The sequence below is a fragment of the Equus przewalskii genome, chromosome 10 (genome assembly GCF_037783145.1).
Source record: "Equus przewalskii isolate Varuska chromosome 10, EquPr2, whole genome shotgun sequence".
Taxonomy (NCBI): domain Eukaryota; kingdom Metazoa; phylum Chordata; class Mammalia; order Perissodactyla; family Equidae; genus Equus; species Equus przewalskii.
The window spans coordinates 44,872,793-44,897,934 of NC_091840.1; the positions used below are offsets into that span (position 1 = coordinate 44,872,793).

Consider the following 25,142-nt stretch of genomic DNA (forward strand, 5'->3'; position numbering starts at 1 on the left):
CCAACAATTATAATTCTTTTTTTATTGAGGCATAATTGACATAGTTTCAGTTGTACAACATAATGATTCGATACTTGTATATATCGTGAGATGATCACCATAATAAGTCTGGTTAACATCCATCACCACACATAGTTACAGAAATTTTTTTTCTTGAAGTGAGAACTTTTAAGACCTACTGTCTTAGAATTATTATTTTTAATGGTGCAATTAAAAAATTTTTTCATTGTGGGCTTATTTTTTTATTGTGGTACAGTATAGATAACACAAAATTTACCATTTTAACCATTTTTAAGTGTGCAATTCAGGGGGTTAAGTACTTTCAAATTATTGTGTAACCATCACCACTATCCATTTCCAGATTTTTATCATCCCAAAGAGAAACTCCATAAATAATAACCCCCCTCCCTCCCCGCAAGCCTCTGGTAACCTCTGTTCCACTTCCTGTCTCTATGAATTTGCCCGTTCCAGGCTCATTTTTCCTAAAGGGTAACACATGCATGTAGTCAAAACGCACAGAGCAGAGCAGTTTCCCTGTGTCCCAGCTCTCTTCCCAGATGAACCATTTTTAATCAGTTTCCTGCTTATTCTTTCGAAGGTACTTATGCATATATAAAAACATACATATGTATATATATCTTTTTATTTATATACAAAAGGAACATACTGTTTTATGCCTCTTGCTTTTTTATTCAACAACATGTCTGAGATGAAAAGCTTTTTAGTCCATGAGAATATCAATGTATTTTCCAAATCAGGGCACACACAGCTGCCTTGTCCTTTTTAATGGCTGCATAATATTCCATGGTACAGGTGAATCAGACCATATTTAACTTATCCCTTATTGATAGAAACTCTTCAATTTTCAATTTGCTACATTTACTTATGCCTGCCCTTAGTAGCAAAAATGCAACAGTACTTAGTTAGCAAGGAAAACAAATTAAATGCAATGAGATGCCCTTCCTCACGTATCAAACCAGCGGAAATTCAAAAGTCTGGCAATACCAAGTGTTGATGAGGATGCGGAGGAACTGGAACTCTCATACAGAGCTGGTGGGAATGGAAATGGTTATAACCACTTTGGAGAGCAGTTTGGCACTATCTGGTCAAGCTAAGATACGCATGTCCTTCATCCCAGCAATTCCCTATCCAGGAAACTGTAAAGAAACTCTCCCACATGTGGGCCAGGAGACAGGAATATCCACGGCAACAGGTTTATAATAGCAAAGCATGGAAAGAACTTAAATGTCCAACAATAAGAGAAAGGAGAAATAAATTGAGGTGTACTTAGAGTGGAATATTATACAGTAATGAAAACAGATAAACTATACTACATGCTTCGGCAGGAATAAATCTCAGGAACAATGGTAAGTGAAAAAATCAGTTAAATGAGGATATGTATAGTATGATATCATTTATATGAAGTTTTACAAAATGCAAAACAATGCCACATATTGCTTATAGATGCATATATATGTACTAAATGTGAAAACGAATATCTGGAGTGATCGTCATCAAATTCAAGATAGTGATTGCCTCTGGGGAGAGCAATGAGGGAGCAGGAATGACAGGGCATTTAAAATGCATTTGTGATCTTTTGTTTTAATTGTGGTAGAATATATATAACACAAAATTTGCTGCTGTAATCATTTTTAAGTGTACGACTCAGTGGCATGAGTTACATTCACAACATTGTGCAACCATCACCACTATTTATTTCCAAAACTTTTTCTTCATTGCCTCAAACAGAACATCTGTACCTGTTAAGCAATTACTCCCCATTCTCTCCTCCCCCTCAGCCCCTGATAACCTCTAATCTACTTCCTATCTCGATAAATTTTCCTATTCTAGATATTTCAAATGAGTAAAATCATATAATTTGTGCTTTCTTTCTGTCTTACTTCACTTAACATGTTTTCACGATTCGTCCAGATTGCAGCATATATCAGAACTTCATTCCTTTTCAGGGCTAAATAATATTCTATTGTATGGATATACCACATTTGTCTCTCCATTCATGTATCGATGGATGCTAGGGTCATTATTCACAATGGCCATGAGCAGGGGTGTACAAGTATCTATTTGAGTCCCTGCTTTCAATTATTTTGTGTATACACTTAGGAGTGGAACTGCTGGGTCATATGGTAATTCTATGTTTAGCTTTTTGAGGAACCTGCAATATTTTCTTTTTAAGCTGAGTGGTGGGTATGGGCCATCTGTACATTATACTCTAGACCTTTTTCGTATGACTGAAATATTTCATCAGTTTAAAAAAGTGAAATAAGTTAAAATTGGCAGCCACCATTTGCCTTGTTGATACCTTGTGAATTGCATCATCAATTCAAAGCTGTTTGAGGGAACATTTGAGGCTATGGCCCTGGGTTTCAGAATAGCCAGTTAGAGCTCCCGCGCATTCTAACCTGTTCACAATGGTGAGATCTTCACCCCAGTCCTGAAGACACCAGAACAAGACCCTGGGCTCCAGTGGTCCCCAGGCCTCTTGGGGTGGGGGTGGGGTGGTGCTACCTCATCCGAGCTGTCCCCTAAGCCTCAGGCCACACCCCCTGTCCTCCTTCAGGTTATTTCTGGAGCTTCCCCTAAGGATTCAGCATTATCCCTCACTGGCATCTGATCTCCGGGCAGAGGCAGCATGATCCTGGGCTAAGCCCCTCCCACACCCTCACCTCAGCCTCTTTCCTGCCCGGCAGCCCAGACGAGGACTGTGCAGAGGGAGGGAGGGAGGGAGGGAGAGCCTTAGCCCTTCCATCCAGCTCCTGGGTGTGAGTCCCGGCTCTGCCTCGGGAGACCTTAGCCCGGCCCTCCATCTCTAGAGACCTCAGTTTCCTCATCTGGAAAGCAAGATGGGTGGGCGAAGTGAGGGGCTCGCAGACCTGTGGTCTGCAAACCACTGGACAGGTGTCCCAGGAGGGAAAGAAGACACGCATCTCCTTCAGCCGTTTAGCCCATCCCGGCAGCTCCAAGACCATTTGACATCTGCAAAACAACATCATTAGGTGCGTGTTAACTTTTCCCCGCTGGTAGGCCGAGTGTTAGTAAATGTACTGTGACGAGTGGAATGTGTTTATGAGAATGTGCATAATAAATTATCAAAAAGAGCTGCATTTTTAATATTGCTTAATACATCAAGTTCGCCTCAGCAGCCACAGGCTATACTGCAAACGCTTACATTGACTTGCTGACGTCGGCACTCCGCCATGCTCCCATGCCGAGGCCATGGGGTCCGCCAAGGAAGAGGCAGCGATCAACCACAGTGAGCGGCTCCCATGTCCCTTCCTGACTTGCCCTCCATCATCGGACTCTAAAGGGAAATGGGGCTTCTTTCGTCACTGGGCCCCCCGCAGAATGTAGCATGGGGTCTGTCACAGGTAGGAGTTCAATAAATATTGTTAAAGTGTGGATTCACAAATAAATGAGTGACAAGGGCCTCTGGAAGGCCTCTCTCCATCAACCGGGCAACAGTGCTTGGAAATCCTCCATTGGCCCCTCCTTTGGGTAAAGAATTCCTCTAATTCCAGAGAAGGTTCCACCAGCACAGCATGCCAAGAGCTCCTCCAGGAATCAGGGAAGGGTGGAAACTGGGAGTACACGTTAGGCCAGGGCCAGGGAGGGCCCTTCCTTCCAGGGCATGGGGGCACCAGCCAGAGATGCCAACCAAGGACATCCAGCCAAGTGCAGGGTGGAGGTCATTTCCTCTAAAATGCCTGTTGCTCACTACAAGGAAAGGCTTTAACTGGTCGTTCTCAGCCAAGAAAGAAGTCCTAACGCCCTAAACGGGATGTATGAGACTCCCCAGTGGGACTTCGCCAAAGCGGTCTAGAAATTCCGACACCCCCGCCTCCTGCCTGGGTGTTGCGCATTGAACAGCGTGGAGGCAGCAAAACAGGTTGAGAATCACTGTATTAAACCATTAGCACCTTCTAACCCAGCGATTCTCATAAAAATAATCATGCATAAAAATAATCCAGGGGTGCTTGTTAAGACGCACCCATGAGTCTTCATGCACATATCCCCGTCAGTGGGCGTGAAGCAGGGGCCTGGGATCTGCATTCTTAATAGGCATCCCAGTGGTACAGACGCCTGAGCCATCCTTCCGGGAACCCCCTCCTACCTCATCTGACAGGGGCCTTTGTGTGTACTGAGAGAGCTCAGAAGCCTTTTGGGAGAAGCAGGTGTGAGAGAAGCAAGGGCATGGGGTTCCTGAGGGCTGTGGCCGAGGGCAGACTCTACCCGCTTAACTTTGCTGAAGGCCAGTCCAGCTGCCGAGCCGCCCACCCCAGCACAGAAGGCAACATGATTGATGGGGTCTGGACACGCCCAGCTGCTTACAGATCCCCACACATGCCAGCCGGTGCCCCAGCCTTGGCAAGTACATTCACTTCTCCATGCACTGTCCCCAGTGTCCTCACCTGGCATTGCCACAGACAGGGAGAGCGCTGCCAACCGCATTTCGCTGGTAGAGACACTGAGGTGGTCACAGGGCGTGTGGTGATGGTTTGCACTGGGAAGAGAATCACAATTCACTGAGCGCCTGTTGCACGCCAGGTGCTGTCCAGGCACCTGAGATGCCTCCCACCTTCATTTCTCACGAGGCCATTTGTTCGCTGCCTCCGTACTCCACAGGCGAGGCTGCGGGCCTAAGCCACCGGCCCAAGGTCAGACGCAGAAGGAGTGAGACAGGCTTTTGACTTCAAGTCTGCCTGACTCCCCTGCCCATTCAACTTCTAGAAACTGGACACCTGCCCGCATAACACCAGTTCTACCCCTCCAGGCGGCCCTACCCCGTCTCTGCTTGGCTCACAGCTGGAGGAACTCAGACCTCAGAGTGGCTCTTGACTCTGCCATCTGCTGGAGGTTGGCCCCACGTACGCCACGTGTGTCTCCAGTGGGCATCCTGGGGTTCCCTGGCTGGATCCTTTGGAGGCTGGGCCCTCCACCCCACTTCTTCCAGACCCTCCCCAGAGCCAGCACCTGCAGAGCCAGGAGCTGTGAGCTGATCCTGCAAAAAGCCAGACCCACAGAAGATCAAGAGGCCGGGAGGGAGTGGTCAGCCCCCTTCTGTCCCCAGCCGCAGTAAACACAGAGGTAAAGTCGTGAAGTCAAAAGGGCACAGGATCAGGGGTCAGGATAGCCAGGCTCTCATTCCCAGTCCCTTGGCCTGAAGTCCTGAAGCCTCAGTTTCCCCACCTGTAAGATGATGACAACACTCTCTTGCTCCTCAAACGAAGGAATTATGAAATGATGGCTCAGTGTCTGTATCTTAATACCCCATATCATTACATAATCACTTTGCAATGCAGCCACCTCTGGCACAGAGGGAGTCACTCTGTGACTATTTAAGGACTAATCCCCTTAAGCATTCCTGGAAATGAGAAACCCACTCGTGTCAGGCTTCCAGGCTCTCCTGTCCTTTCCTTGGCCTTTGACTGTTGGAAGGCTGGATTCTTCCCCCACCAGGACCTCTGATTCTCCTCAGGGAGCCCCCAGGCCAGTGCATCCCCACTGTCACCCCCTCTCTCTTCCTCTCCTCTTCCTGCTCAATTTGGGCTATCCCCATCCACAGAGCCTCAGGAGGAGCTTTGGAGAGCAAGGTTTTACTTGTGTTTCCAGCTCTGCTCTGACCTCTCGGGCACTGAAGGAGTAGGGAGGGAGAGGCAGGGGTGTGCGGAGTGGAAGCCCCCAAAAAGTCAGGACATCTGGGTTCTAATGCCAGCTCTGCCCCCAGCGAGCAGTCACCCTGGGCAAGTCACTACATCTGAGCTTTAATTTCCCCACCTGCAAAACGGGAACAGTAAAGCCTGCCTGCGACAGAGGGGAGTAGAAGGAATCTGTAGGATGACACCTTGAACGTTCTTGACACAGTACACAGTAGTTTTCAACAGTGGGTAGTGACCGTCACCGCCCGGGGCAGAACTTGCCATAAAAAACATGGTTCTCCATCATCTCTCATTCGTGAATCTCGTCTCCCAAGGGAAGGGAGAAGAGACAGCCAGCCCCAGTGCACACCTCTGATCTGTCACGCTTTGTCATAGATGGGGCCTCACCATAACGCTGCAAGGTTGGAATTAGTCCCATTTCACAGATGAGGAAACTGAGGTTCAGAGAGACCAAATGATCTGTCAGAGTGATGCAGCTGGAAGTGAGGAGGGCGAGGCCTCCTCTCTCTTCTCTCTGCTCCCCACCCTCCACATGGGTAATGGAGAGGGGAGGGGCACAGGTCTGGGGCCCCTCATCTCACAGAAGGGATCTAGCCAAGAAGATAAGCATTTCTGATCCAACAGTAGAAACCAGGGAGTAAACAGGATTCCGTCCGTCAGTGCCCAGGGCTTTCTGGGGACACACCTGTATAAGCAGCAGCCATTTCCCGGCTTTGTTCCCGGAAAGCAGGACAACAGGCAGGGCTGGGCCTCTGGGATTTGTTTAGTTATCTGACCATGTGGGAGGCCTGCGCTGTGGCCAGGCAGCGCCCTGCTGCTCCACCTCCACTGCATCCATCATTCACATCATTCACCAGGAAGGTCCCTTCTGCCCCGGCCCTGCCTGCCATCACCAGCAACTGACCACAGCTTGTGGTCAAGGTTCTTACTCACCCTGTCCCCATGGGGGGTGGGGCTGGGTCCCTCAAACCACTCACTGACCAAGTGAGAGACTGACCCGAGGTCACAGAGTGTGTGTGTGTGACCTGAGAGGAAGTGTGAACAGATTGTGCCAGCAATGACCTTGGACAGCTGAAGATGCACATGTCCTGCTAGTGTGTGAGCAGCCTGTCCTTGCACTCCTAGGAGTGTGTCTGTGTGTCCTGCTAGATGCATGGGGGGAGGGCAGTCTGTGCCCTGAGTTCCCTGATCACATTTATGAGCGTGTTTGTGCATCCTGTTAGGTGTGCTCGAGGACATGGAAGACTGTGCCCTGAGTCCCCTGATCACCTCTGTGGGCGTGTTTGTGTGTCCTGTTAGGGATGTGTGTGCATGGGGGGGGGGGGGTGTACTCTGCCACAGCAACCTCAACCAACCCTGTATGGGTCCACACGTTTGTGTGTGAGCCAGGGGACGCTTCTGCCAAGCGTCTGTACACGTTTGTGTGTGCTTGGCATGTCCTTGCACACCGGCGTGCGTCCTGTGAGAGTAAACGGAGCCCAGCAAGTGCTGGCACGCGTGGAAATGCGCGCGTGTGCGTCCTGCGGATCCCAGCGCAGCTCCCCGTCCGTCCTGCCAGTGTGCGTGAGCGGAGGGCACTCGGGGGGCCCTGCTCGCCCGGGTGTGCGCGCGCGGGGTCCCGGGCCGGCGTGCGCGCCGGTGGAGTGCGGGTGAGTGCGGCGCCGCTCGGCTCGCTCCGCGCGCTCCGCGCCGCCCGCGCAGCCCGCACACTCACACTGCTTGGCTGCTGCCGGGTGACGCGGGCTGGGCCCGCCCCCTGCCTGCCGGCCCCTGGCACTCACTCGCGCCGGCCGCCGCCGAGCAGGCAGCAGCCGCGTCAGGGCCGTCTGGGGGCACCGCCGGCGATGCCCGCAGCCCCCCCCGCGCCCCGCCGGGCCTGCTGAGCCGCCCCCGGGCCGGGGCCGCGCCGGGCCGGGCCGGGCCGCGCCCGGGCGGGGCCGCGCTGCCTGCATGACCCTCCGGCGGCGCGGGGAGAAGGCGACCATCAGCATCCAGGAGCATATGGCCATCGACGTGTGCCCCGGCCCCATCCGGCCCATCAAGCAGATCTCCGACTACTTTCCCCGCTTCCCGCGGGGCCTGCCCCCGGACGCCGGGCCCCGCGCCGCTGCGACCCCGGACGCCCCCGCGCGCCCGGCCGCGGCCAGCGCGGGCCGCCGCAGCCCCTCCGACGGCGCCCGCGACGACGACGAGGATGTCGACCAGCTCTTCGGAGCCTACGGCGCCAGCCCGGGCCCCAGCCCCGGCCCCAGCCCAGCGCGGCCACCCGCCAAGCCCCCGGAGGACGAGCCGGACGCCGACGGCTACGAGTCCGACGACTGCAGTAAGTTTCCAACACGCGACTTCTCGCCCCCTCCCCCGGCTCGGGCTCTCCCGCGCTGCCCCGACCTCGCTGGTCCCTTGGACCCCCGCGATCTCCCGTTTTCCCTCGGCATACACCCCACGCCGCGTCTCAGCCCCTCGCCTGCTGCATGCGCTCTCCGCGCGCCCTGCAGATCCAGCCCCGACACCTCCCCCGACCCCGACTGGAGAGGTGGGAAGTTTGGGGGCGCCCCCTGGGGGTGTCCCACTTCCGGGGCCCGGCTCCCCGGAGCCCGCGCCGCGCCCCCTCTCCGCCCACCTGCCGGGAGCTCCAGCGCGGGCGGCGGCTTTTGTTCCCGGGAAGGGCGGAGCTGCGCCCGGGGAGACACCAGTTGCTGCCGGCCGTGCGGTCGCTGCCCGCCCAGGAGCCTGCTGCGGGCCAGCCCCGCGGCCGAGGTCCGGGCTGGGGTGTCCGGGCAGGGGGGCCGGGGTGGGGCCGGGCCGGCCTCGTGGGTGGGCCTGGCGGCCGGCAGAGAGTGGCGGCTTTGCTGGCGCGCGGGCCGATGACCAGAGGACCGCGGGGCCGCTTGTCCTTTGGACAAACCTTGGCGGTTCCTCCTCCCGTGTCCCTGGACCCCGCCGCTGCCCTCGCCTGGGCCGCAGACCTTCGCCCACCTGTTACGCCCACTTCCCCCGGCCAGGAAGGGGCCCTGCAGCCCGCGCCGCCTCCTCCCCGGGCTGAGCCCCGAGCCCCAGGGAGTAGGCGAGCGCCGGGGTCCCCGAGGCCGAGGCCCGGCGGGCGGGCGCTCCTGGAGCCTGGCCCGTCTCTGAGGGTGCCGGCTCCGCCCAACCCGGGACTGGAGGGGAAACCGAGGCTGAAGAGGTCGCCACCAGTGCGGAATGGGTTTGCGCGGGATGGGGGTGGGGATGGAGGGAGCCCTGCTGGCAAGGCCCCCGACCCAGCTGTAGCTCCAGCCGCATCACTCTCAGACCTGGAAAGCCAGCGTCAAACGCCGGCCCTACCCAAGATGTGGACCTTTAGGGGGACGGGTCGCTCGCGGGATTCGCCAAGGCCCGCCTGGCCCCATCCCCCGCGCAGCGCAGCGAGATTGGCTGTGCCGAGCTTGGGTGCTCACAGGGGCCTGGAGCCGGGGGTCTGGAGTTTCCCGAGCATAATACGTGCTTCTGGAAGCTGACGGGGGGTACCAGTGCCACCGCGGGTGAGGGAGGGGCCGGCAGACCCCTCATCGCCCTACCTAGGGAGGCCCCGGGAGGAGTACCCGGGAGGAGGCCCTTCAGAGCTGGGCCTGTGTGGGGAAACTGCCTGCTGTGCACTTTCCCGGGCCTGGACCACAGCCCTGCGGCCAGAGCCTGGCGTATTGAGGCCCTGCCAGGGGTAGGGCGTGGGGAGCAGTCCTCTGTCTGCACTTCCCTGCCAGCTTGGGGAAATTGGGTGGCAGAGTTGATTGCCCTCAGGGCTGTGCCCGGATCTTCCCCACCCCCAGCTCCTGGCCCCTGGGCAAAGCACATCCCCTCACTTGCACACCTCCAGGCAGGTGGTCACTGGGACCCAAGTCACCCCTTTGGACGCCCTGAATCCAAAGCCACCTCCAGAAGAAGGGGTAGGGAACTCTTCCCTTTCCAGCATCTTTCTTGCTTCCCCGAGGGAGTGAGAAGGTGGGCAGGGCAGAGCTCTGAGTGTCAGGCAACCCTCCTGTTGGCACCAAGGGTCCTCTGGATGACATACGGCAGAGAGGCGAGAAATCTGGTCATTTTTTTTGGCTATCTCTGAACCCCCAGTCAAGGAGGGGACCAGAAATTCCAGACTCAGGCCAGCTGCTCCGTCTCCATTCCATCGACTCAGCAGTCCTCCACTGAGCACTGTCCTAGAGCAGAGAGTGGGTGATGGGGATAAGGGCTGGGTCTCTGGACCCAGGGAGCTCCTGGGTCTTAGCAGGGGACACACGTGCTTGGGTCAGCAGTAGCAGGCAGCCCTGGACACAGCTTTGCCGGCCTGAACTGTGGGCTGGCCACACCCGGATGACCAGGGCGCTCTGCAGAACCGAGCTAAGGAGGCCGTGTGACTGAGCCAGGGCCAGCCTGGGCCCCCTCACCCCCTTCAGGGGGTGGCCCACCCTGGGCTTGGGTCCTATTAGCGACCAAGCAAACACCCCGGGCATGGGAGCACAGAAATCTTGGCTCCTGCCGGTGGGGGACCAGGTTCTGGGGTGGAACTGTTCTCTACCCGGCACCCTAGGCTGCGCCCCCCTCTCAGCTCTGACAGCCAGATCCCTAGAATAAGCCTAAATGATTCAAGCCAGATGGTTCATTACGGCTTTAGCCAGGGTTATGCTATTTGCTGCCCTAATTATTGGATTATCTCTGTTCTAACAAAAAGAAATTAGGGCGGTTGCTCTGTTGTCCAAGGCCGAGAGTGAAGTGCTGTTTATTTATTCGGCGTTTTTTTCCTTCTCTTTAAAGCTCATCTTTTATTAAGTCACCTCAAGGCACAAGCACAAAATTAACATGTTCTGGACTGATCTAATAGAGGGGCAGTGATGGGGAGTATACGCAGCGAAGGCCGGAGTCAGAAGGGCCCCCCGGTGCACTCCCCTCCAAGTGTCCGCAGCGCGGCCTGGCTAAGCCAGACCCCACTGCTGCTGCTCTCCAGGCGGCCCTGTGCCCCACCCTCTGCAGGGGCCACTCCCTGCCTGAGATGCTCCCCCGTCTGCTCTCCACCTGTGGAGACCCAGGCCATTCTTCAAAGCTGGAAGGACCAGAGGTTTTGGGTTGCAGGTGACAGAAAGCTCAAAGCGCCTCAAACAGGGAGGGCAGCTGAGGTTGTGTGGCCCCGGGGTGGGTTGGTGCTGCCTCTCGTCAGCAACATCAGTGGTGAGGGTTCTGGGTGGCTTCTCACTTGGCCATGCTCTTTTCCTCTTAGGCTGACCTCCCTCAGGGTCCAAGGTGGCTGCTGCAGGTCCAGGTGTCACATGTAAGATCCTAAATTTGATAAGGATCAGTTTCCTCTCCCATGTCTCAGTTTAAGTGTGAGGAAACTCTCCCAGAAGTCCCCAGGAGACCTGTCCTTCTGTCTCATTGGCCAGAACTGCACCACATGCCCATGGGTACACCTGCCTCTGAGTGATTCACCCTGGGCTGACTCGGACTGAGGCCCATGGAGGCCTGGAGAAGGGTGGAGCGGAGGATTTGCTGCTGGCCTGCCTCAAAGGCCCTCAGCTGGGAGCATTTCCGGGTCCCCCTGGCTGTGAGTCCCTGTCCTGAGCCCGGTCGTGTTCTGCTCAGACCATACTTTTATGCACTCCACATTACGTGACCAGCTATGTGTGAGGTGCTGTGCTAGGCACAGAGATTCAAGAATGCCTGAGACACAATCTCTGACATCAGGGAGTTCATGGAAACTAAGACACGCAGGTGGCCCAGCAGTGAGGACGGGGAGGCAGGACCCCAAATGGGAAGTGGTGGCTTGGACAGCATTCACCTGCAGAGAGAGCTGTGCTCTGAGGCTGGGAGGGGGGAGGAAGCAGGCTGGCAGAGAGGAAGGAGGAAGGGAGATGCTCCTGGCAGAGGGACTGCTCTGTGCCCAGGTAGAGAGATGGAGGAAATACAGCCCAGAGGAGGCACAACAATGGAGTCAAGTGGCTGGAGCAAGGGGAAGAGACTGATGGTGAGGACGAAGTGGTCATATCACAGAGGACCTTGAATGCCACACCAAGGAGGTTCACCTGAGTCCAGGAGGCAGTGGAGAAGCATTAAACAACTTGAAGCAGGGGAATGAATAGATGTGTAGAAATCCTAGCCCTCTGCCTCTGAGCTCCTGGGAAGCAGGGATGTGTGGCTCATTCCTCTCTGTACCCCCTTCAGTGCCTGGCTCAGTGCCTCAGTTTCCCCAACTATAAAATGCTTTCAAGTTGGGCTTGATCATTTTCTGTGATTCTTGCCATAGTCTTTTTAAAACTATTTGAGAGGCTGACATTTTTCTTCAAAAAAGAAAAGCAGGGCAGATTTCCTATTCTCAAGGGAGTATGGGTGAGGAAGGTCGGGCGGAGGCCAAGGTCAGAATGATGCTGTCAGTCTCCATGCGCCGAGCAGAGGATGCTGAGCCTTAGAGGAACTGACAGGGGCTTGAGCTTGATTTTCTCTGAATTAGCCCCATTAAGGCTCTATAATTATCGACAAGCGGGTGACAACTCTCAAAGGCCCATTAGTGACCAACCCTCATTATTCTTCCAAGGATGTAAACTTCGGCCAGGACATGTGGTTTGAGTGGCGGCAGGGCTGGCCCCCGTGGCTCACGCAGACCGGCACCTTCACCTGCCCTCGGTGTCCTCCTCACCCACACCACAAGCCCAGGGTGCGTGTCCAACTCCAAGGCCCCCCAGAGCGGCGGCCGAGTCTTCCCCACTCCCCAGGAACAACTCGTGCTCGTCTCTCTTTTGTTTCTCTGTTGCATCCTCCTAAGATTTCAGCTAAACAAAGTGGCAGACAAAAAATGTTTGGAAGCCACTAAGCTTTAAGGCACAAACTATCAGGACAGAAGTGAAGAGGCCTGGATTCTCTGTCCAGCTCTGCTGTGCCACCCTGGCCAGATCACCTCCCCTCTCTGAGCCTCACTTCTCTGCATGGGAAATGAAGACTTTGGCCTGTCACTTCCTGAGGAGAGCTCCACTACAAGTCTCTAAAAACAGTGCCCGAGCTTCTATCCATAAACTATAATTTCTTACAAAACTTCCATTGGAGTTCAAAAAAATTGATCCATGCCATCTTGGGGCGGTACGAGGCGTGCTGTTCCTTCCTGGGAAGTGATAGCGAGTGTCGTGTCACGAGCAGCATGGGGCCCTGAAACAGGGCTGTCTGCAGAGCCGGGAGGAGCGACTCTTCTCTCTTCCTGGAGCTGAGTTTCTCAGTGGGCAGCAGGGGCCCCTCTGTCTCACCGGCTTGTCCCTCTCTGGGCTCGAGAAACAGGCCGAGATGTCGGGGTGTGTGTTTTAGCAGGGGGCGTCACACCGAGTCCTGGCTCCCGAGAGCAGCTGCAGAGCGAGCTGGTTTGAACGGCTCGGCCATGGGGATTGAACACCTGCTCTTTGCGGGTGTTGCGGGCACGGCTGAGGCGTGGTCCCTGCCCTCGGCGGCTAATGTCTAGAGGAAACGGGCCACGGGCAGGCCGGAACCGAACAGCAGACTGATTTACTGTCACCAACAGCTTTGGGGGCTATTGTTACAAAAGCATAGACCTGGAGAATCTTGGGCCTGTGGCTGTGTTAGTGTTACAGGCGTGGGGAGATGGACCCACTTACAGCACCCTCACCTGCCCACCCGCGTAGACAGGAGCGAGGACGCAGGCAGCCAAAGGCCAGATATAGTTAGCCCTAAAGCTCACGTCCTCACTCACGAAAAATACCCACGTTCCACTCAAGGCCTATTGACTCTTAGTTTGAATGCACTTCCAACAAGTATTCTCACCTGGTTTCATAGAAGAAACTAGCTATGGAACGGGAGGGACGGCTGTTTGTGCTGCCGGGGTGAGTGCTGTAACGGGAGCATCAAGCTGATGGCAAAGGAGGAGGCAGAAAAGTGAAGAAAACCTCAAAAAGCGTGGCCGCCTGGGATCACCTGGTGGGGGAACCGTCTCACGCCCCCTTCGCGTCTGGGCCGTGACCATGACGTACAGAACAGTGATCGTGGCCACGGCAGTGGCTCGGGTTATTCAGACGAGCGTAGGTGACCGTTTGTATGTTCTGTTCACGAAGGCGGGGAGGGGTGATCCAGTTTGGAGCGAGTTCGTTCCAGAAGGCATCTCAGAGGAGCAAGTACAGTTGTCAGGAAAATCGCCTAAATGGATCTGCTCCTTCTATAATTATCTGCTGAGTGCGTTCTGTCCCCCGGGCGCCGTGTTAAAGCTCTACGCTGTGAGGTCGATACTTTTGTGTCTCCATTTTGCAGATGAGGAAACTGAGGCACGGCGAGGCTAGATAAGCTGTCGAAGGTCACCCAGCAAGGAAGTGCAGAGCTAGGATTTGAACCCAGGGTCGACGTCAGAGGGCAGGTCTCCCACCTGCCACTGTGCCCCCCAAGCAAGGACAGAAACACTGAGCCATGTGCCTTACCCTGTGTTAGGAGCTGGGGAGCAAGACAGACGCGAGTGGGTGCCATGCCCTCAGAAGAAAGGGCCCCTCCATGCACGTGTCCTGACTGTGCCCGTTTCTCTGCAGACCTGGAACTTTGCTGAGCCTGGGGCCTGCAGCCGTGCAGGCCCGCGGGCCGTCTGGCCTCTGTGGCGTTTGCTCCTCTGCCGTTGTAGTGTGAAAGCAGCCAGGGACAAGGACTAAACAGATGGGCGTGGCCGGACTTGGCCAGGGGGCCACAGTTTGATCTAGACCCAGGTTCAATGCCCCTGCCCTCCCCCCAGCATCACTCCAGCCACACAGCCCCCCATGCTCAGGTCATCCTGTGGTTGGAATGCCCCCTGCCTCAGCTCCACTGCGCACTGGCCAACTCCTGCTCATCCTTCACGGCTCAGGTGAAGTGTCACCTCCTCCAGGAAGCCTTCCCTGATGACCTCAGTTCACATTGAGGCCAGGCATCCCCCTTGGATCCCTCCTTCATCGCTCCTGGCCCACCAGACTCTGTGGTGGCAAATTCTTTTCATCTGCTCCTCCCATTAAGCTGTGCTTTCCTTGGGGCGGGAACCCTGCCTTACTAATATCTCCATCCCTAGAGTCTGACGTATTGTAAACACGTGGTAAAGAATGAATGAATGAATGAATGAATGAGATGCAGGTTCACTAGCCTAGCAGCCTGTGAGCAGGTTCTAGTCTTCTGAAGACATCCTGCAACATGCACCTTGATGTCCAGACACTGCCCCCGAGGTCTGTCCCCCACACAACCCCCGCCTTCGTGCAGGGAGCCACAGCTGCTGTGGGAGTGCCCCTGAGGGTCGCAGCTGCACCCAGTTCTTGCTGCGCCCTCTGCCCGGCCCTTGGGAATTGCCCACTGCCTTTGAGAGGCTCAGGGTAGCAGCACGAGGACCCAGCTGGCTCCCCACAGCCTGCCCAGGCCCCCAGAGACCAGAGAGACCTGGGAACCACAGCCCCGGGGGTTGCCTGGGGGGCCGGTGAAGGGATCAGCCAATCAGCCCAGCCAGGGCCTGCAGCCGCACAAAGCCCTGTCTCCTCTGCCTTCTCCCGTAATCTTTGTGACGTTTAACAGGTAAGGGAAACTGAGGCATGGCGCCCAAACGGGCAGTTGCACAAGCAGGGCAGGAGGACAGGAACCGCTTTAGCTGAGTGTCCGGTACACGTGGACGCCACACTGGGCCAGCCACAGGCCAAGCAGCTCCGCGCAGGGCCTAGGGGGCTGGGCTGTGGGGCCGACAAGCTGGGGCTGACTCTTGAGCTGCCACTCATGGTGACTGGGGATGGCCGAGCCCCAGCTCCTCACCTGGAAAGCGAGGAGAACACTGCCCGTTTCCCGGGGCTGGAGGGCCTGGCCTGTGGGAGGTACTCCGTGGGTGGCAGTCGCTGTGGGGACTGCAGCAGCTGCCCAGGCCAGGCTCGTGCGGCTGCACAGGGGTGGGCCCCCTCGTGGCAGTGGGTGACCTGAGCCCTCCTCTGTCCGCAGCTGCCCTGGGCACGCTGGACTTCAGCCTGCTCTATGACCAGGAGAACAACGCCCTGCACTGCACCATCAGCAAAGCCAAGGTAGGCCCGGCCACGGCCCGGGGCCGTCCCGGAGGAGGCGCTGAGGCTGGGGGAGGCCAGCCAGCTGCTGTCTCCTGTCCAGGCCCTGGGGCAGCCGTGCCACGCAGGCAGCAGGGCACGGAGGGAGTTCCCACCTCCAGCATCCCTGCTGCCCGGAAAGGCCCCACACAGGGGTGTCTGTGGAGAGAATGAGAGAACGGAGGCCTGGCGGGGCTTTCCGGGGACAGAGGCCCCAGAGCCAGGGAGGGGAGGGAGGTGACAGGCCTGCCCTGCAGGCTGAGAGGGAGGGTCGGGTTCAGATGCCCCCCGGCCCCCCAGGGAATGGGCAGCACTGGACGTTGGTGCCATGAGAGAGGCCGACGCGACTCCAGGCAGGGGAGTGACCTGCTGCCCTGTCAGGGCCTGAGCTGGCTCTCTGGGCGGGGGCACGGGTGTCTGTAAACCCCGCTGTGGCCCTACCCCGCGGGCTGGCACTTGTCAGCGCTGGGTTCTCAGCCTTGCTGTTCCCTTTGTCCCCCACCACATCGCTCCCTCTGGGAGGAAGGTGCCAAGCTTGATGTTCTCCCGCAAGGTAAGGGCAGAGGTGCAGCCCAGTAGAGCCTCTCAGCAGAACTGTGGAAGTGCCTGGGCCGGCTAGGAGCAAGGACTTCCTGCAGAGCTGCCCGGGCTCCCCACTCCCCAGCCCCCCAACCTGTGAGCTTCTTGGTCCACCCGCCTCCCTGCCCTTGGCTCTGCCACCCGGAGGGACAGGCTGCCAGTACTGCCCAGCTGTGCCCCACCGGCCCGGGCCACCACACCCAGATGCTGTGGGCAGGCGTGAGTAGTGTCCACCTTGGGCTTCTAGAGGCCCACGCCCTCCATCCCCACTTCCCCACCCCTGCCCTCTCCTCTGGGAGCTGCTCGGGCTGTGATGCAGGGCCCACCCAGCCTGGCCTTGCAGGGGCTCCGCACCTGCCCCTAGGTCCAGAGCTGAGTACCTGGTGACCTCCAGCTGTGCCAAGGTGGAGGGCAGGCCTCAGAGCCCGAGCAGACCCTTCCGCTCTCCTTCTACCCGGCCTTGTAGAGGTTGTCCAGGCTTGGGGACTGGGAATGGGCACTGGCTGCCAGGCCACTCTGGCCAGAGCCATCCCTTCTCCTCCCCATCCCAGACACCAGGGCCCCTCCTGTGCCATGTGCCCCGACTTCACTGCCCAGGCTCCAGCGGGACTGTGCGGGCGTACGAGAGTGTGTGCATGTGTGTGCAGGCACAGGTCTCTGTGGGCACTGTGTTTGCACACATACATATGTGTGTGTCCACTTAAGGGTGTGTTGCTCAAAGCATTGGAGCAAGGCATGGGAGGACCCCAAGCCATGGCAGCTCCCCCATTCTCCAGTTCATTCTCTGCTTAGATCCTGTTCTGCAGGGGCGAGGGTGGTGCAGGAAGGGGAGGGGCTGGGCCCTGGGCTGGGTTGTGGGGAGGAGCCCCAGTGGGTGGGGGGGCTGAGGCAGGGATGACAGGCAGAGCCCCTCGGGGGTTCCTTGGAAGGAGGCCAAATGCCCTGGCTCTGGACCCTGGCTTGGCCACCTTCCTTGGGTCAGCAAAGCAGCCTCAGTTTGCTCATCAGTAAAGTAGCGTTCGTCGTCCCCACTGTGTGATGGCTGTGAGCTGAAATGAGGAAGTGCTCAGTACCTAAAGCTGTCCTCGAGGACTGCCTGGTGGCAGGCGCCCACTTCCACCCCCCGAACATGGACACATGGACACTCATTTCCACAGAGGAGCTGGGAAAACTGACAGCACTGCCAGTCCTGGACACTTCGTGGGAGAGGCTGGGATGAGGGACCTGCGTCTGGCAGGGCTGCCTCACTGTGTGAGCGCTCACGGGGCCTGAGAGCAGCGAGCTTCGTCCCAGAGCTGGCTCCACGGAGCAAGGCAGAGTTAGAACCCCAGCCGCTTCCACACAGCTCAGATGCCCCACCCCAGCCCTCAGCCGCTTCTCTGGCATCTTCCAGGGGGCTTGGTGTGTAGGAGACGGGGAGCCAAGGCCCCGCCAGCCAGGCCCTGGGTCAGCATCACCTCCTCACCTGTCACTCCCACCTGGGAGGTGGGAACTGTTAACCCCTTTACGGATGCTAAAGCTGAGGCTCACCGCCTCGCCCAGCTAATGCGTGCAGCTGAGGGCTGAACCTGGGCCGGCCTGGATCTAAACCCGGGTGCCCTTTCCCTGAAGCAGAGCAGTGGGTGGTTGGCAGCCCCCCCTCGAATCTCAACCCCTACCTGGGAGCTCCTCCCAATCGGGGTGGGGGCCCCGGGAGAAGAGGCTCCGCTCTTGGAGGGGGGCCTGGTCACGAGCAGACAGTTTGCAGTTGGTCTTTGAGTGAAGTCATGGCGTTGCCACTTCTGCCCCCCATGCCACAGCGGCCCCCTCCATGCCCAGGCACCATCCCAGGAGGAGAAATGCAGTTTTCGGAAACGAACAGGCATGAGGGCGGCTAAGCCCGTCTGCTTACGGCTCCATTTGTTCCCTGGCTGTGCACACTTGAGCGATTGCTCAAAGTGAGTGACGGATGCCATCTTGTGGAGGGTCCCTCCATGGCTAGCTGGCTGTGTGGCCTCCAGAGAGAAATTGAGAACATTTTCCCATGGCCACCAAGGGCTGTGGGGGGACGAGTGGACAGAGGGTCACGTGGACTAAGGGTCAGTGAGGGAGGTCGCCATGTTTGGGGAGTGGGGGGAGTGGTAGCAGGAAGAGGGAAGGGCCTGATCAAAGAGGATGATGAGGGCCTCAGTCAGGGGAAGGTGACTTATCTGGCCTCTGTGATAAGGAGAACAGGAAGAGAAAGGCTGGTCTCACAAAGGGGCCTCGTGACGCCCGCCCTGGGCCAGGACATTTGTAGGGATGAGCTGCACTGCCATGGGGCCCTCCTTACACCCCATTCTGGGAGGGTGGGGCCAGGTGGCATCTGGGAAGAGGGTCATGAAAGGACCCAGCCAGGAGGCCCAGGGGGCAAGGGCTGTCTGCTGACCCTGGCACCTGGAGGCCCTGGCTACTCTGTGTCCCTGAGCCCCAATTCACACCCTTTGCTGTTCTCCTCTGCTCAGGGCCTGAAGCCGATGGACCACAACGGGCTGGCGGACCCATATGTCAAGCTGCACCTGCTGCCAGGAGCCAGTAAGGTGAGGGAGTCTGCCCCAGGCCTCCTACCAGCTCTGCCCACTTGCCATGACTAAGGCCCAAGCTGGTCTTAGGGCACCCAGAGAGGCCCATCGCTCCCACACCCCTCAGAGCCCAAGCAAGCTGATGGGACCTCAGCCATTCACCTCCACCCGGAGCACCCAGTCAGCCCCACACCCTCCAGACCTCAAGTCAGCACTGCCTGCCTACTGAGTCAGGGAAACCCTCCAGAGAATTTCCAGGCCGGCGTTTTATAAGAAGCAGTTCCAGCTGGAGGTTAATATTATGTGCAAAAAAGGGTTCTGTGGTCAGATAACATTGGGAAACATTGTTAAACAGGTTTCTTTACTGCAGGGCTTATCAGAGCCTTTAATGTGTCGATTGGCAGCTCTGTGATGCCCCACAAGGGGGACGGAGTAGGCAGCGTCTGCCCAATTCTCTTGACCAGAGAACCGTTGTTTCCATGCCAGATGACCCCGTAGGCAGACCAAGCATGTGGTGCATCTAGGAAAGGAGAGAAAAAAATTTTTTTAGAAAAAAGTTGCTATTAAACAAAAGCATCAAGGTGACCCTCGGCACTGGAAGATAAAACTTCATCAGACTTCCTTACCTGTGTCTTGCAGTTCAGCATTGTTTTATTTTAATTTCGTAGGAGGCAGGGTCCCATCATCTTTTCTGGGGTGAGTCCTGCCCTGGCACCCACAGACGTCTCAAGGGGCAGGTTGTGCAGACCCCAGGCTGGGGGGGCTTCACTGGAGACCAGCAGCTTTGCTTGCACGTGTTGACCGGGGGAGGCAGGGCACGAGGGACACAGGACACGGAACGTGAGCGGCAGAGCCCGGCGGCGGGGGTTCTCGTCCAGCCTCTTCCTCAGAAGCCGAGAGCTGGGGAGCTCCTTCCTGGCCCTCAGGTGGCCTGACGGGGAGGGAGAGTCAGTAACGGGAGGGCTGCCCTGGCCACTGCTCGGGTCTCTTCCTGGCCAGTTGGACAGTCCTGCCCCAGAGCTGAGCAGCCACAGGCTGCTAGGGCCTGAGCTGACTCTGAGGCCCAAACCCTCAGCATGAGAGTGTAGGGCTGGGGCTCCCCGCCGGTCCAGGAGGGCCCCCCAGAGGGGGCGATCCCTCCTCTCTAGGAAGGCAGGGCAGCAGGAGAAACAGCGGTGGCCCGCCACCCACAGCTGGTGAAGTGGGTTCCCCACTGCAGGCCTGGACCACCTCAGGCTGCAGGTGGGACCCTCAGGGCTGTGAGGGCCGAGGGCAATGTGACCGGAGGAATGTCCCAACTCGGGAGCTCAGTGACCCTGCGTCCCTAGATTCATGGGACCTGGAGTCGGCAGTACCAGAGGCTGAGTCGAAGGGACCCCCACAGATCCCTGCATAGGATAGCCTTTTACAGAGAACCATCTCCTGATAAAGGCGGCTCCTGAATCAACTCTGAGCGAGAGGCATTATTATGCCTTTTTTATAGTGGGGACCTGACCCTGACAGAGGCCAAGTCACCCAGGGCTCCACAGGGCTTACGGTGGAAGCTGTGGATTCGAACCCAGGGCTGTCTGACCTCCAAGCCTGGGCCCAGTGTGGCACACGTCAAAGGGAGTCAGACACGGGGCTCAGAGTCTGATAGGGCAAGACGGGTAAGGGTGATAAGAACAGAGGCCCCTGGAAGCACCGAGGGGGAGTGAGGCAACATGGCAGCTTGGACAGGCAGCTCCACACGCATTCCCTAGGAGAAGTGCCCAGGCGGAGGGGACGGCCTGGGCAAAGGCAAGGAGGTGAGGGAGAGAGTGCAGGCTTCCCGGCAGCCCCGCCCCCACCACCTCCTGCAGGAGACACACACACACACACACACACACACACACACACACACACACACACACTCTAGAGGCCTGCATGGCTTACTTTCCTGGGGCTGCAGTAACAAATTACCACCAACTCCGTGGCTTAACAACAACACAGATTTCTTATCTTGCAGCTCTGCAGGTTAGAAGTCGGCATAGGGCCCACTGGCTAAGACAAGTGTCACAGGGCTGCCGTCCATTCCAGAGGCTCTAGGGAGAAGCCATTTCCCATCCCTTTCCAGCTTCTAGAGGCTGCCCGCATTCCTTAGCTTGAGGCCCCTCCTCCACCTTCAGAGCCAGCGTGGCATCTCTCTCTGACCCTCTTCCCTCATCACCTCTCCCTCTGGCTCTCCTCTCCTGCCTCCGTCTTCCGCTTTTAAGAACACTGATTCCATTGGGCCCCCACACATCATCTAGGTGACCTCCCTATTTCGAAGTCAGCTGATTAACAACCTCAGGTCTATCTGCAACCTTAATTCCTCTTTGCCATGGACAGTTAACGTAGTCACAGGTTCCAGGGGACTAGGCTGTGGCTGTCTCTGGGGGCCGTTATTCTGCCCACCGCCCTCCTTGATGCTCATGGGATCATTTTTGCTCTCGCCAGGCAAATAAGCTCAGAACGAAAACTCTCCGAAACACTCTGAACCCCACGTGGAATGAGACCCTCACTTACTACGGGATCACGGACGAAGACATGATCCGGAAGACCCTGCGGTGGGTGAGGGCCCCTGGCCGCGGGCTCTGCCAGCCCCCCGCCCCCACAGCCTTATCCACAGGGGCTGGCCCGGGATGTGCACACACACACACACACACACCCACCCAGCGCATGCAAATGCCCACTGACTCTGGAAACAAATTGAGAGCACCCAGGGCGTCTGAAGAGCTGGCCATGCCCTTTGCCCCACAGGATCTCCGTGTGTGATGAGGACAAATTCCGCCACAACGAGTTCATCGGGGAGACGCGAGTGCCGCTGAAGAAGCTGAAACCCAATCACACCAAGACATTCAGCATCTGCCTGGAGAAGCAGCTGCCGGTGAGTGGGCCCCGGCTGGGAGCTCGGGGCCAGCCACATTTATTGAGCACCTGCGATGTACCTGGCATGGTTTCAGGTGCTGGGGAGACAGACAGAAATCCCTGTCGTCACGGAGCTTGGGCAGGGGACAGGCCAAAAACGAGATAAATCACCCCAACGGATCTTATGTCAGGCAGTGATCAGGCCAGGAAGGAAAGCAGGAGAGGGGTCCATGGTTTAGATGGGTGCTCAGGGAAGGACTCCTGGGCCATCGGGGAATATTCCAGGCAGAGAGAACAGCAGGTGCGAAGCCGTGTTTGGGAAAGTGCCAAGGCCGTTGGAGGCACAGGCAAGAGGCCAACTGAGTGGGGCCAAGAGCAAGGGGAGGGGGTCCTAGGAGTTGAGAGCAGAGGTTGGGGTGGGGAAGTGGGAGGACTCGGGCCTTCACACTGAGTGAGATGGAGCATGGGAAGGGGCTGGGGCGCCTGACTACATTTAACAGGCTCGCTGGGCTCAGAGTGGGAAGGAGGGAGGGGATGAGCAAGACCCAGGCCTGGGGGGGCAGCAGCGCAGGGGGTGAAGTGCAGGATCCTGGAGGGTGAGGGGCCAGATGTGGCGCTCCCAGGTGTGGGGACAGCACCTGGAAGGATGAAGGGTCGTTATCTGTGATGTGGAGGACTGGGGGAGGAGCGGCTGGGGATGCTCAGGGCTCAACCGGAATATGTGAGGCGTGAGACACCCGGAGGAGACGGAAAATAATTCTTTCCCAGAAATCGCAATTGTTTGAAAATGATGTCAAAACCAATTCTGCCCCCTGGCCGTCTGCAGCAGCCGAGTCCTCCCAGAGTCTCGGTCCATTTGTCTTGGCCCTCCCTCCCTCCCGCCCCTCCCCTCCCCCAGAGGCTCAGAAGGGCTGGGAGCAGTTGGCCGGGAGGCCCCAGGTCCTGAGAAACTTTGACCCTCTGGCAGCCCAGTGTTGAGGGCACAATCCCTTTCTCAGATATTTTTCCCAGAGCCCAGCAGGCATCCCACGGGCCCACCTCCTGTGGGGCTGGGACGGATGCTCAGCACAGCCTGGCCTGAGTCAAGCCCTGGGAGCAAGTGGATCTGAGGCCAGAGCTCCTTGCCCCAGTCCCAGCTCTGTCTTTTTGCATACCTTTATCAAACTGTATTCCCTTGTCATGTGCCCTCCCACTCGCAGACATTTACACGATGGATATAACCTTTTTCATTGTATTATTAGTCACAGACACCAGGTAACCCGGTTTTTCCACATGATCCATGTCACTTATGAAAGGCAACATCAACTTCTTCTCTAGTTGTGTTCCTCAGTTGTGACCCCTGGCATAAACAACTGGGGGGGGGGGGTGAGCATGCGTGTGTATGTGTGTGAGTGTGAATCGCACGTGAGAGCCTCGTGTATGTGTGTGTCTACGTGTGAAAGAGTGTGCGTGTGGGCACGTGTTCAGGTGTGTGGAATGCGTGTGTTCATGCACGTGGATGCGTGAGCGTGTGCGTGCCTGTGCACGGGGCGTGATCAGGGCCTTGCTGAGCCTCACTTGCCAGGAGCTCATTGGTCTAGATTCGGAGACGCATGGCGACCACAGGGGTGCAGTTTGAGCTAACTGCTCTGGCAGTAAAGACACGTTTTGATGGTATATTGTAGATTTTACATAGTTTGTGAACATTAGTCGTGAGTACTGAACGATGCCCAGTCCAATGGTTTTCATGTGAAACGACCCAAAGTGTAATATCCAACCCCCAAAACACAGCTGGAAACAACCCTGCTCATTTGTATTGTTCAATTTTCACACATCACACCAGCTAGCTCAAGAGCCGTGGTTTCATGAGGCTGTCACACGGAAGCCCTAGGCCCTAGTTAAATCTCACACACCTAGTCTGGTCCATCGATAGTGGCTGACTGAGCGCTGTGGTGAGAAAGATGCTGAGGCTGCATCTGAGCTCAGGGTGAATGCTGTGATCAATTAGCCATGTCTGCTCTGGCATCGGAGTTGAGGAAGGTGGCCCTTCCTTACCTCACACAAGCCCCATCTCCAGAGAGGTGTAGGTGTGGCCCCTGCCTACCAGAGGCCATGGGCGGCCGTCACTTTAGTGCCAGGCAGAGGACAGTTGTGGGCAAAGGGACATGGCTGGGACTTCGTGTGAGAGGAGCCTGGCAGAGAGACCTAAGGCAGGGCCCTTGGGGGTCACAGGACTCCAGCTGGGTGTGTCTGGGTGGATGGAAGGTAAAGGAGAGGGGTCTGGATGAGCAACAGCCAGAAGATGGAAACGGGTGGTCTCAGGAGGGACAGGAATGGAGAAACACTGGGCTGTCTGGGGCGGGGAGGCCAGGCGGTGAGGCCTCGAGTTGAGGTCTGACCCCAGAGGCAGGCACTGGGCAGATGCTGGGGCACAGGAGGGTGGCCCCTGGCTGCCCCAGCTCCCCCTGGGTTGGGAATGTATTGAAGCTCTCTTGTGGGTTCTCCCCAAGGGGACCACCCCCTGCCCCCTGAAAGGCTCCAGGCAGCACCTTCAGGGGCATTGGGGCCGGGGGACGCCCCCCCAACCCATCAGCCTCCTTTTGGCCTGGGCCAGTGGACAGCCTTGGTGGCCCGTGGCTGAGGGAGGAGGTGGGAGCAGGAGAGGACAGCGAGTGACCGCCTGCCCCGCAGGTGGACAAGACGGAGGACAAGTCCCTGGAGGAGCGGGGCCGCATTCTCATCTCCCTCAAGTACAGCTCGCAGAAGCAGGGCCTGCTGGTCGGCATTGTGCGCTGCGCACACCTGGCCGCCATGGACGCCAACGGCTACTCGGACCCCTACGTGAAAACGTGAGTGTGCAGCCCAGGCCAGCGCCTCCTCCCTCACCTCAAGGGGCGGGCGGTCTGTGTGACAAGACCGGTGGCTCGGTGGGGCGAGGACTCGGGGACCCCCTGAAGCGCCGTGGACGCTCTGCCCACAGGGACGTGTTCTCTTCTGTGCCCCTTCGGCAACGCTGTGGGTTAAGCCTGGGGGCCCCATTTCACAGATGAGGAAACTGAAGCCCGCAGAACTTGAGTGACTTCTCAGGCTGCACAGATGGAGAGTTGTTATCTCCTGATGCCCCGTTCAGGCCGTTCCGTGAGCACATGGGAGGGGCCGTGAGCAGGTGGCAGCAGGGGCAGGAGAGGGACGAAGCCCGTGTCACAGTGACCCCCATAGTGCTCTGGGCCCCCCACAAACAAAAGATGGCTATTAGTCTGTGTTCCCAGCGAGACTCTCTCGAAGGGCGGGACTTGGGGAGGAATTTGGCTCAGCAAAAAGATGTTCCTGCTCAGGCAGAGGGACAGAGGCGTTAAGAAACAGAAGCAGGGATGGACCTGGCTTGCAGGGACAGAGAGCAGGCCCAGGTGACAAAGGCCGTGTGGATGTCTTGACACCACAGAGAGGCCAGTGCTGCTGCGTGG

At 57.4% G+C, this 25,142-nt stretch overlaps 1 protein-coding gene and 1 long non-coding RNA gene across 2 annotated transcripts in view; one reads left to right on the forward strand and one right to left on the reverse strand.

Annotated features, from left to right (window-relative positions):
- Positions 1–8,450, reverse strand: LOC139074116 (uncharacterized). Its single transcript, XR_011523569.1, has 3 exons — positions 8,296–8,450; positions 4,428–4,519; positions 1–2,994 (listed from the first exon to the last, which is right to left on the reverse strand). It is a non-coding gene; the product is annotated as an uncharacterized lncRNA (long non-coding RNA).
- Positions 7,452–25,142, forward strand: part of DOC2B (double C2 domain beta) — a 25,934-nt gene continuing 8,243 nt past the window's right edge. The window contains exons 1-6 of the mRNA XM_070562853.1: positions 7,452–7,998; positions 15,615–15,694; positions 18,775–18,849; positions 21,289–21,398; positions 21,592–21,718; positions 24,370–24,527. Of these exons, the coding sequence (XP_070418954.1) occupies positions 7,626–7,998; positions 15,615–15,694; positions 18,775–18,849; positions 21,289–21,398; positions 21,592–21,718; positions 24,370–24,527 (923 nt within the window). The 5' untranslated portion in view covers positions 7,452–7,625. The remainder of the gene's footprint in view (positions 7,999–15,614; positions 15,695–18,774; positions 18,850–21,288; positions 21,399–21,591; positions 21,719–24,369; positions 24,528–25,142) is intronic.